General features: G+C 42.5%; 1 protein-coding gene across 1 annotated transcript; it reads left to right on the top strand.

Moving 5' to 3' along the window:
- Positions 1 to 5,885: 5,885 nt before the first annotated feature.
- Positions 5,886 to 12,428, top strand: LOC104017681 (myosin regulatory light chain 2, smooth muscle minor isoform). Its single transcript, XM_087755667.1, has 5 exons — positions 5,886 to 6,118; positions 7,391 to 7,589; positions 7,760 to 7,921; positions 11,652 to 11,836; positions 11,934 to 12,428. The coding sequence occupies exons 2-4, from the start codon at positions 7,406 to 7,408 to the stop codon at positions 11,822 to 11,824; spliced, it is 519 nt and encodes a 172-aa protein (XP_087611793.1). The 5' UTR covers positions 5,886 to 6,118; positions 7,391 to 7,405; the 3' UTR covers positions 11,825 to 11,836; positions 11,934 to 12,428.
- Positions 12,429 to 12,933: the final 505 nt, after the last annotated feature.

Genomic DNA, 12,933 nt, shown 5'->3' on the forward strand with positions numbered 1-12,933 from the left:
GTGACTTCTTTATCGTAGAGAACAGGTAGCAAGGGACAAAAACCTAGCAGAAATCAACAGCCCAAGATGTACTTTTCAACTGTTTCTTTCTTTATTTTTAAATTTGTGTTCTTACATATATAGGACTTTGGACTTGGGAATGCAAGGAGCACCTTGTCTGGTGAGTCCAGTCCCTCGATACTCCATCAAACATGATGGACCCATTCATATAGGGATCGAACTGCAGATTTAAACAATTATATTGGGGTTTTTTGTTTTCTCCTGTTTTGCAACACTTCAGAGACTGACTTTATTTTATTTACGTTACATTACATTTCTCTGCTTTGTCCTTGGCCCTGGCACATCATTGTCATACGATGCTCTAGAGGACTTATGTTCTCGCTTTTTCCTCAGCTATGCACACTGGAAGTTACCAGAAAGTCAAAACAGAGCTATTTGTCATTTTCAATATAAAGAAAGAATACATCTTTCTTCTATAGGCTCCAGTACATTCCCTGAGAGCCTTTATTTTTCATGCTTTAGCATCTACATTGTGGCAGGGACCACCTGGGAAAGCAGTAACTTACCATTTTTATTCATGAGGTCTTTGAATGAAAACAGGGAACACCCTGCAGCCAGTCAGAAGTCTTGCTCTGAGGTCCTCCAACAGACCCAAGTGAAGACATGGATTCAGAATCCCTTCTCACTCACAACTTCTCAAACGTTTTCCCTTTGGATCACAGCGCTGGAGCTATTTTTGGAGAAATTCCAGAACAACTCTGGGACACTCCCAGCATCACACAAAGAACGACTGCCACTCTGACTGATACAGCACTGCACTTGAGAGAGTCTGACAGAGACAACAGATGCCAGCTGGAGTCAGGGAAGAAGGGATGGAAAGGCAGAGGGATGAGCCAAATACTAGGTGAAGCAATTGACAGTCAAAATGCTTTTGTTAAATGACTGATTTGACCTAGAAATTACTTAGAGTAAAATTTGGAAATATTTGATTGTGCTGTCAATACTTAACCTCTGTAAGTAGCATTTGCTGCTTTTGTTAACAGTGATAATGCGCTCAGAAAAATCTCTCAACTGGCAAAACCATCCAACTTTCACACATTTTTAATTCAATGTGAAAATCACAAATATGCTTTTTCATCTAGTTTCCTTTTTTATACTCTTTTGTTTGTTTCCTATGCATATCCTCAGTCTTACTTCTATGATGACCAAGGGTATGGAATAGCTCCTGTACAAGAAAAATTACCTAAGCAGGACTCTTTGCTACAGCTGACAGAACACACAAGAGCTCTCTAGAAGCAAAAGTAACACAAAAGATGTGGACACACAATTCAGCCTCAGCATTTGTTCCAATAGAGCATCAAATAAAAACAGGAATAGGTAGGTTCAAAATTAGTAAGGTGGAGTTCTTCATGTAACAAATAGCAATCTTGCAAAGGAAACCAAAAACACCTGCAAAGGATATTGCGGATGCTAAATTTACATCAATTCGAGGACTACATATTAGGCAAGCTCATGAAAGAAGTTCATCATGGGTTACTAAATACCACATCTGGCTCAGGGTGGCTTACTCCTCCGTAAGCTAAAAATAGTAGAGGTTGGGAGAGGATTCTGGGAAGATATCATAGGCTTCTCTGACTCTTATTCTTCCCTCAATAGCTGCATATGGCCATTGCTGCTGCTCTCCCCTTAAGTATAGGCTAAAAGCACTCAGTGCTCTCTCTGCTCCAAAAAGAAGAGGAAGCATAGAGAAAGAGATTTTCAAAAAAACTGATGATTCCAAGTTTCAGGGGAAAAAAAAAAACACCAAAAATAAAACCTTCCTCCAGGGACCTGGTAGGGGAGACCTCACAGCATCTATTACTTGTGGAAGGTATCCAAGGGACAAGTAGACATATCCCAGCAGTGCTCTACCTAGAAATGCAAGAAGCAGGAAGAGCACACAGCTGCTGGGCTTCCCCTTCCCCACTTTATGGGCCCATTCTAACTTGCTGAAAAATCAGGGTGAGACTCAGACAATGTCATTTAACCCCAGCTTCATATTCTCGCCTTCTCAGAAGGCAGCAAGATCTGAACGCTGAGCAAAATTCCAGCCTGAGCAATCCTGACAGGCTTGCTCTGCTCCTTGCTGTTGTGTACGGCCAAATGCAGCCACTGGGGATGATCCTGGTATTTTTTCTGGCCTTGCAGCAAGCAAGCAGTGCACCATGACTGCAAACTAGTACACCAGTCCCCTGGCTCCCACTCGCTCAGTGCGGTTGCCTTTGTGGAACAGACAGTGCAGACACAGTCCATGGGAATGGCAGCTCACGAAAGCACGGCCAAGACTTGGCTCCCTGTTTTCCACATCCAGAGCACGCATCTCTTTACAGCTAAGGCACACTGGACTAGGCAGGCTTTTACACTGAGCCAGTGCAGCTGTTCCTCTAACGTTAATTAGATTCATAAAGAAACATCCTATGACAAAGACTGACTCCGCTTCATTAAGCAACCAAGTTAATCACAAATATTTGCACTGTCATCATAGCTCAGCAGAGGCGGGGAAATGGAGAGAATTAAATGAAAGGAGGGAAAAGGTTTACTGTAAACTGCTTGCTGGCTATAACAGCCTTAGAACTTAAGTATGAAACAGATAATTTTGAAGGCTTTTAGACAAAGAAAACAAGCCTAGAAAAACATGTCAACAGCACCAAAGTATTTGAGTATTTTAGATGGAAAGGATAGGAAAATTTTATACATTTTGCTTAAAAGGGTTTTTTCTTAAACAAGACTGACATAAAAGAGAAAGAAGGTGTGAGTAATGAACGAAAAAGTAGTAGAAAGAAAACTGAAGGAGTTAAGAGCTCAGCATTTAAAAAAAAATCATGTTTTCAGAATGGATAAATTAATTCCTATTCTGTATGGTTTTTTCAGGAAGTTATGTGGTACTGAGAAATAAACACATTTTTGGCATACATTCTTGGATGTGGTAGGGCAAGCATTTTTCCCCAGCCCACAAAGCAAACGCTGTATAAAACTGAAGCTCATCACTAGGTGGCACTATTTCTTGGTACAGCATCGTCAGCCACAGGAGCATCCTTCCGACAGGCACAGCCTGAGCACCCCCCGGCCCCAAACGCCCCCGCAGCGCCCGGCCCGCACACGGGCCGGCGGGGAGGACACGCTCTGTCTGCAGAGCAGCTGTAGAAACGCTTCACTCTGGACATACTTTGCACTGTGCGGTGGCAAAAGGCTGGATGGATCACGTCGCACAGAGCTACCCGTTTCAACCTCGGGCTTCCCAGAACGTGCTCTCCTTAGGATGTGCCTGGACTGTTCTTTCAGAAGAGCCCGAAGGCCGCCTTCAAGACCAGGCCTGCTGTCCCATCAGATAGCGATCTGCCAGCACAACTCTTTCTGCAGTCAGGGAGCGCTATCAGAGCGCAGAGGAGCCTGCGTACTCAAGAAAGGAGCCTTCATACTCAAGAAACAGCCTGTGCCATCATTGTACTCTCAGAAACAGTCTGTAAGGCAGCAGAAAAGGGGATTATGGCCACACTGTTCTCCAGCAACAGCCAGGGATGCACAGTCATAGGGAACTAAGCAGTGTTCAGGGCTGCGGGCAGCTCATAGGTACCATCCTCAAGCTGCATCCTCTCCAGAGGGAGTTTTAAACAGCAGAAACGAAGTCGTGTTCACCTGAGATATCATCACAACAGATCTTCTTAATCAAGAGCTGAAGCACAAGCTAATACATTCACCAAAAAAAGACCTTTACTTTTTTTTTGTTCTCCTTTTCTTTTTAAGATTTACGTCAATAAGTAAAAAAATATTCTCCAAATATTATAAGAGGCAAAACAAATCCCTTTTTTCCCCCTTTAAATTACTTTAGTGGTATCATGTATGCTGGAATCAAGTAAAATTGAACCACTTGTAAAAGCACTATCTAGATTCACATCGCACAGAAAATGGTCTGCATTTCACAACTGCTTCTCATTCCATTATGATGCGACCAACTGGAGACAAAAGCTTTAAGAGAGACAGAGAGAGAGAGACAGACAATTTCGTCACTAAGAACTGATCTCATACTGGTCGAGTAATAGTACTGTACCTATTGTCACATGTTTGAAAGTTAAATACTGGGACCAACACACACGTTGACAGGTTTCATATAATACCTTTTTAATAGCATGAAAAACAAGACAATATAGAGTAGTATGTTTGCAGCACTGGTTCAATTTAAAGTAAATGATGAAAGGGTTTTAAATTAAGATATCAAATAACTATTTTCATAATTAAATTCCAACACACAATTCAGTTGTTGAAGATTATCATGGCGTATTTTAATAACTCTATTACTATCTTGGTGTTTCTACTACTTTTCTGCCCACTCACACTTTGCATATAATTATCCTGAAACTATGCGCCATGTCTAGTATGTACAGAGGATTTTTCCCCAATACTTTATCCATGAGCATGCTCCCGATTCATCAGTTTAATATTTTTCTCCTTGCATTTTGAGGCAAATTTTAGAAGACTGATATTAAAATTCATTGGAAAAGTATTCTTATGAGCTAATTAGGCCAAATTCTCAGACCTCATGAAGTAACTCTTCTGGTTTGAGGGGAGGGGGAGGAAAGAAAGTTGGGCCTTTTGGCAATTAAAGTGTCTCACTTCAAATCTGGGACTGCATCTTCTAGACTATATTAATATATAGTATTATAGTATTATAGTACATCAGTATGTACAGTGCCTAAATGTAATCCATTTACATTCGTAAATATACTTGGTAACTTCAGCAAAAGCCTGTTCATCTATTTTTTCCTTTCCTCCTTAACAGTTATTGTTTACCAAGATACCGATTGTATACCAACAAAACTGACAACAGGTAGGAAAGAAGTTAAAAGAATGATGAACTGACAGTGCAGCTTTCCCATCTGACAATATTTCAGAATCTTTCTGTGTACTAAACAACGGCTTCTTGAAGCCCAAACGATTTATATGGGACTTCAATATGCAAAATGTGAATAATCATTCCATCCAGAAAAATTTCAAAAATGCAGAAGCGGTCATGGGCTAAAACCGAACTGAGGTCATTTCAGCTCCCATCCTCAGGGGAGCACTAAAAAGAGCTTGTACCTCAATTTCTTTGAGATACTACAACAGTAAATGAAGAAAGAAAAAAAAAATGTATTATCTTTTGCACTGTTTTCATGAACAAAATATAAGCAAGAATAAATCCTCCAAGGGGTCTTATAATCTATGGCTGCGAGAGGTGTTAAGTCTTGTTCATGCTGGAGTACTCATTTAGGGAGTACTCATTTAGACTTAAAGATGCAAACTAGAATTTTTTTGATCCCTTAAGCGAAACACGAGGAAGACTGACTGTAGTGATAACACCTTACAGGTAATTCAGGCGGTATGTTACCATATGATCAGGCTTCATTTACCGCACTGCTATGACACCATGAACCTGTTAACTTCGTGGTCGCCGGCTGAGGCTTCAGGAACACGGACCGAAGCTCCATCTTCAACGTGATACATAAAACATAAGGGCACGGGATGAACTCGCTGACCCGAAGAAGCCCTCCAGAACTACGTTCCCACCTCTCAAAACAGGGCCCGTAGCCCCGTGTGCCCCCTGACCTCAGGCACGCGTTTTTAAGGCGGTTCGGATTTTTCCTTCCCTCATCATCTTTCTGGGCTCTCCCCCGCCCAGCACCCCCAGCCTCAGGGCCCGCCCCTGGAGCGGCTGCCGCTGCCGCCGCCACCGGGGCTCCCTCCCTCCTTTCCCCGCCGCCCGGCACCTGCAGGCGGCGCCCAGGAGCCGAGCACCGGCGGCGGCGACTTCCCCCGGGCTGCGCCACCGTTGCGGGAACGTGGGGGGAGTAAGCGGTTGAGGGGATATCCTGAACCAGCCGCCCCGAGGAGCGAGGGAGCTGCCACCGTTAGGGGAAAAGGCCTGACTGCCGTTCCGCTGCTCTCCGCCGCTTCTCCCGCCGACGCTCGCTGTCGTCCCGCCGCTCGTCCCCACCCGCCGCTCGGCAGGGGCGATGGTTTCTCCGGGAAGCACCGGGGCTGCCGCCGCCGCTTCCTCCTTTCCGCGTCTGTCTCATACCGCATCCCCGCAGCGACCGTTGGGGTGAGGAGGGGGTTCGGAGGGCGGGAAGGGGCTGTGGAGAGAGTGACCGTTGGGAGACGCGTTCGAACCAGCGACCGTTGGCGGCAGCCGTTGGGGCAGCTGCTGCTGAGGAGAAGCGATGGCGCCGGGCACCGCCACCACCCACCCCGCTTCGCCTTCGCCGCCGGTTGAGGCTGAGGCTCCGGCAGCCACGGACGTGGCTGCCGGAGCCTCAGCCTCAACCGGCGGCGGGGTCGAGGGGGCCCCCCCGGCGCCATTGCCCGTGGCGTCGTCTCTTCATGGGGAGGGCAAGAGCTCTTGGACTCTGTGCCAGGGCGGGATGCCGCTTTGGAAAAGAGATTGGCCTTCCACCGGGGCCAAAAATTTTTTAAAAATACTTTTTTTTTTTTTTTTTAAATCTCCTCAGTGCTGTGCTCGCTGGAGAGCTGAGCGTTGTCGCTGAGCTTGATTTTTCCCGCACGTCCAAGCTGAGTGTTACAGGTGAAGATACCTTTTTTCTGAGCAGTTTTTCTAGGGAGATGAGCAAAAGCAGTGTGAGTTGGTTGCCTTCCCTTTTTGCTTAAAGCAGTAGGCAGCAGAAGTCAGCTTTTAGGTATGGCAGACCTGTAGTATGTTTCAGGTAAAATTAATTGCATAAAAGTAAATAGAGGTCCGGCAGAACTTATTGGTATGAGCAGAAACATAGCTTGCACAGTTTTCTCCTAGTTTTAGGGTGTTTTAAATAGAGGAAGGCAAGGCAAGGACAGAGACCCATCGTTGTACAAAATAGCAACTACTTACCGTTGTCAGGTGTCAAGGATAGGTGCTTCAGGGTTTGTTCAGGTGAAGCGAGTCGTGTTTCTTCTTCCCCTGCTACCTAATATTGCACATAGTTATCGTATATCCATATCCATACAGAGCTTTTTCACAGGCTTAATGACAGCTCTCAAAACCTTGTTTTGCTCTTTTAGACTTGAGACCAGTCCGAGTTCCCTTCTTGCAGGTGCATGTATCAAGAAGGGATCCCAGGCAAAAGCTGTCCCTTTGAAGACTGAAATTCAAGTTTAACTTACGTCTTCTTTTAGTGACTTTTTTTTATTTAGGAGTCTGTCTTTCATTTGTTTGTGTATTCTGCTTCTCTTTTTCCCTTTTTGATTAGGGAAATATGGTCTGATGAGAGGAAATGGAAGTGTGTTAGAGGTGTTTTCTATCCGTGAACTTTAACATTAAACGTTACTACGTTTTTTTTTTAAGTCCTAACTCTGATCTTACTGTATTTACTTCTCTCCTCAGTGTCCAAAAATCAACATGTCTAGCAAAAAGGCAAAGACGAAGACCACCAAGAAGCGCCCTCAGCGTGCCACTTCCAATGTATTTGCAATGTTCGATCAGTCACAGATTCAGGAATTCAAGGAGGCCTTCAACATGATCGACCAGAACAGGGATGGCTTCATTGACAAAGAGGACTTGCACGATATGCTCGCCTCCCTTGGTAACGTCACTTCTCTTCTGTTTATGGTTGCCAAGCAAATCTGTGCTGTTATAATGAAAATATTGAGTTTGGGATAGCTTATGAGAGGGGTCTCAGGTTGCATTACGCCATCAGATTACTTTTTTGTTTAGTTTGAAAGCTAAAGCAAATATGAATCCTTGTATTTGTAGGAAAGAATCCAACGGATGAATACCTAGATGCCATGATGAATGAGGCTCCAGGCCCCATAAACTTCACGATGTTCCTCACAATGTTTGGTGAGAAGTTAAATGGCACCGATCCGGAAGATGTCATCAGGAATGCTTTTGCTTGCTTTGATGAAGAAGCAACAGGTACGTGGGTGAAACTCAGCCGCTTGGCGGGGGTGGGAGGGTCCTTTTATGTTGTTTATTTGGGTTTCTAAATAGTATGCTGATTTTTGTACCTTTATAAATGAAGTATGAAACAGTAATCCTTCTACATGGCATATTCTACCAAGTAATGAGAATTTGACTTATTACTGAGTGAGAGTAAAAACTTTCTGGCTGTAATGTGTGAGTACTGAGGACTAGTAGTAATGTTCTTCTGTGAGGCTTTGAAGAAGAGTGTTTTAACTGGGCAGTGTGTATGTTCCTCAAAGTGCAAAATAAGATGCATTTGCTCTAAGAAGATGAGGAATTCAAATTGGTAATATGTGATTTTCTGTGGCATTGAAAAGGTAACAGATGTGAAATCTGTAATACAACTGAGTTTGTCTTCCCCCTGCAGCAGATCTGAGATGCATCTGAATTCTTCGGTGTTTTTAATATTTCAAGACAGGCTGTCCAGACTACATAAACTCTTTTGAACCCTCATCTTGCCTAGCGTATGTTATGGCTCTGATGACAAATGCCATGTGTCATGCCCTCGCCCACAGCTCAGTTTGTTTTCAGGTTGCAGGAAGGGCTGTAGCCTTAATGATCTAAAGATAAAAACTGGGTGCGGTCTAGAAGGCAGAAATGACAGATTGGACTGAGCAAGATGGGGGGAAAGAGGAAAATGCAGAGCTCAGTTTTACGTTATCAGACTTTCAAGGTTGCGCCTGTGATCTTGGGGTTAGAGTTTATGCTTTTATTTATTTATTCGTGTAGGCTAAGATTCCAGAGAAGGTGCTAGCAACCAGGGATGAATCCTTAGGGCAATTCTGCAGAATTACAGAATATCAGCGTTTTGACATGTTGTGAACACGTCTTACTAGTGCGTGCCGAAAGTATGTAGCCTCTGTAGTGGAGATGTCACTGCACCTATAACTCTCCTCACAACTGTCCACCACACTATTTCAATATCTAACCTGTGGATGTGTGCTCTGAACCTTTCAAAGGATATTATTCCATTTCAAACAGCTATTTTCAGTCTGTGTATTTTTAGCACCTTTTGCCTTTTCAAAGAGCATCCCCTTCCTGCTGAGGTGTAGGTAAACAGGCTTTCTGTTGGTAAGGCCTTTTCAAATGTTAATTGACTTCCTCCCTCTCAAGGGAAATCTCTTTACCATCTCCTAGAGAAGCAAGTTTTTGTTAGTAGGTTAATTATTTTCTCTCCACAGGTAGTCTGACTCACTATGCTACAGGGCTTTTTTGTGTGCACCAGAACAAGAGCCTGCGAATTCCAATATAAAGAAAATGATTGTGCTACCAGTTCTTTTGAACAGTAACCCTCTATGTCTATGTAAACAATAAGTTACTAGTTCAGGCCCCCATGTACTGATAAGATTGATTTTATTATCTTTCAACTCTGTCTGGTAAATGTTTTAGTCTAGTCCTGGGATGATTTGAGGATAATGGTTCCACAGTCTCTATTGTGTCTTATGCCATCCTCAAATTTTAGCCAGGAAACATGTTAGATAGTTATGCTGGTTTATTGATTTTTTGATTCATAATAGTCAAAGCGCAGTCTTGAAAATAACGTGTGATCTATTTGTAGAACCCATATTATGTTTGCCTTTTATTCATTTTATTCTCAGATTTGGCTTCTGATCAGTTTGTTCCTTTTAAAAATGAACAAAAGCATTTCCAGCTATGTCAAACCTTTTCCTTTTTTTTTTTTCCTTCTGCTTCTTAATCTCCACGTGCATGTGTGTTATGGGCCTGACTCTGCATCAGTGTAGTTCTTTTGAAAGAGAGTAATATAAATCAGATCCTCTTGATGAGGATAAGGTAGTTGTACTTGTTTTTTACTCGCGTTTCCTATATTGCCAATCTCGTCAGGTATATAGCTTCAGCATTACTATCATATGTAGTACTATGAAATTAGTATGAAAGTTATATCTGTCCACATTTGGTATATCTTTTGTCTGCTCTTTGATCCTGCAGTGTCATCTGTTTTGTGCTGTCTGCCACAGGCTGCATCTTTAAATTTTGCCTCGTTAATTTGTTACTCTCCATCTACATTGAAGCCGTGTGTGAGGGAGAGTGGGAGTACTGTTCGCTTTACAATTGGGTGCTGCTAACACTTTTAGTGTATTCCTAGTCTGGCAGCCTAGTTCAGTGTTTAAACACCTAGCCATTCAGACAGAAGCAATTAAGTCTTTGAGGCTAAACTTGCAGCACCAAAGGCCTTGCATTCTTTGAATACTAATCCTTATGTCATCTCTCATCACTACTTGGTCTCTGTAGGACTGCAGAAATAGGGAGCCTAATCTGTTTAGCTGTTTTTTCCCCTTCTTTATGCACGTCTGCAAAGACACAACTCCAAAATTTGACACGATTAAGATGGGCCTGGCTAACTGAACGTTCTGCCCGTTTTTAAAGTAGAACAATGCTGTTAGCCTTCTTCATTTGGAGTCAGTAGTCAAGGGCTTCTCCACACTGGGATATGATGCTGTTTTAATTAGCATATGTTGAAACACATTTTTTTTCCCCTTCCCCACGGCATACACCAACCCCATGATAATTTGTCATGCTCATTGACTGCCTTTTGGTCCCCTGATTCCCTGTTTTGTTTTCTCTCTCTAATGAACTCTGCTTGCTTAAATTATTCAACTCTCTTTCCAAAGCAGAACTTTTTTTTAAATCATATTCTAATTGGATCTCCATCAGTTGATGTGTGTGTCTACATATGATTTCCAGCTGTTCTGCACAGTTTACTTTTTTTTTTTTTTTTGGAACATACTTCTACCTCCTCTGTTATGTTATTGATATTTCTCCAACTAAAGTTGTTTCCAACCAATTTCTTTCGCAAATGAAACAACTATTGTTCATTTAAAGGCGTGGTAGGTCTTATTTCAATATTAAGTGTTTCTACATTCTTCTGTCTACCGTTTGTTACGCACATTCCTTTTTTCATCTCTAAACTTTCCTGGAATTATTTGGCAACTGGTGGTTCTGCCCATCTATTGAAATTGCATTAACAGCACATACTTAGCAACAGCTCATTCCTCCAAAATCTTCTAATATTTTCGCATAAAATAAATAACTTAATATATCCTACCTTTTTTTGACTAGCTTCTCTACCTCTCCACTGTAAACATTCTTCCTCCTCCTGAGTTAACTTGCTCAGTCCTGTCTGAAAGCCTTTTCTGTTAGAACCTCTTTCCCTGGACACTTGCCAGCAGTTCACTGTACCCACGTAAACCGCCTCCAGCAACAGTATTGTGCAGCAGTGAAGAGCCAGCCAGTGGTTATTTAGTCCCCAGAGGAAACTAGTTTATAGAGGATGTGCAAATATATCTAATTAAGTCAAGAAAAATATAATTCAATTAAGAGAACAGCTTGTGTAATGAAGACTAGCAGTGACAGGAACTTGTTTTTCCACTTTGAGCCGTTGAAGATCAGTAGATGGAAATAGGTGTTATTAGATCACAGCAGATCAGGCCCTTGTTTCAAAAATTGGTATGAAATGCATCAGACTTCCCCCCTTCCCCTTTGCATTCAAGGAATTTCTTTAGAATTCAATTAAGAAAATATTCTGGGCTCTTGGTGCAAATGCACGTATTACATGCTGTATTAGTTAATTGCACGTCTGTCAGTACGTCTGCCTCACTGCTTTTGAAGACTCGGCTAAGAAATGGCTTCCCTTTTGCCTTTCTCTCTGTACGTCTCATTCTAGGGTTCATTCAGGAAGACTACCTGCGAGAGCTGCTGACGACCATGGGAGACAGGTTCACCGACGAAGAGGTGGATGAGCTGTACAGAGAGGCACCCATCGACAAAAAGGGGAATTTCAACTACATTGAATTCACGCGCATCCTGAAACATGGAGCAAAAGACAAGGATGACTGAGCAAATCCCTGGGTACCTGCAGATAGCTCCCCCCCCCCCCCATTAATTTTATTTCTCAGGATCTGTTTTTTCTTTTTTTCTCATTGGGACCTTTTGCATACATTTTCAGCATTCCAGCTTTTTTCTCTGTGGACTGCTCAGGCACACCTGCACCTTTGCGATAAGACTGGGAATGGGCAGGGAGAGAGGACAGCTTACCGTGAGAGAGGTTTAGGGACAAAGATCCATGAGTGTGGAGGCCCAGGTAAAAATGTCAGTGCTACTCATCCTAGCTATATTAATTTTACATTTTTAATAGTAACTTTTCAAATAAAACACTGCTATAGTAAGTACATCATGAAAATTTTCACGCTCAAAGTGGATTGTTTGTCTAATCATATCCGTAAATACTTTTGTAACTGTATGCAGTCGTGTTGTTGCCTATTTTGCCTTAAAAACGAAGCGTAAGTCACTTAAGCATACTGATGTTTGTACTTCAGCGACTGAGTACTTCACTTACTACTGTGAGCATATACAATGAAGAAATTCCCATCCTTCAAATTTTAGTACATTGTATGTTAATGATTTCTGTCCAAGACTTGCACATTAAACATTTTAATTCTTACGGATGTAATTGAGGGGGTATTTTACCACCTTAGCGCCTCCATTTCTTGACGCTGAGTATGATATTAATACTGCTTTTTAAAAACTTAAATGGTAAATCCTAATGTTTTCTTAAAAAAAGATACAGTGTGTGAGTAGAATGCTTGAGTGGTGCCTCTCACCAGGTCTGCAGGGCTGACAACATAGAATTCATTACATTTCCTTGCAACCGTTTATTTTTTGTCTCTTTTTTTTCTCTTCCCATCTTTTTCCGAAGCACAGTGAGAATGGGGCTGGATGAAGAAGGAAGGTGTGCTGTCTCTGTCCTTTTTTTTGTTGTCTCTCTGAAAATGTTATTCTTGCTTTCCAAGTGAAACAATATACAATCTATTTGTAAGAGTTTCTGCTGAGAGCAGTGCTTTGGGCGTGTGAGAAGGAGGCGTTCCTTTTTGTTCCATTTCTCATACTCATATCCTCTAGTTCTCGCGGCATGGAACGCATAGCAGATTTGCTGCGGTACTCTGAAG

This window comes from Nipponia nippon, unplaced genomic scaffold (genome assembly GCF_047370975.1).
Source record: "Nipponia nippon isolate SJK-2023a ecotype South Korea unplaced genomic scaffold, ASM4737097v1 scaffold_1, whole genome shotgun sequence".
Lineage (NCBI taxonomy): Eukaryota > Metazoa > Chordata > Aves > Pelecaniformes > Threskiornithidae > Nipponia > Nipponia nippon.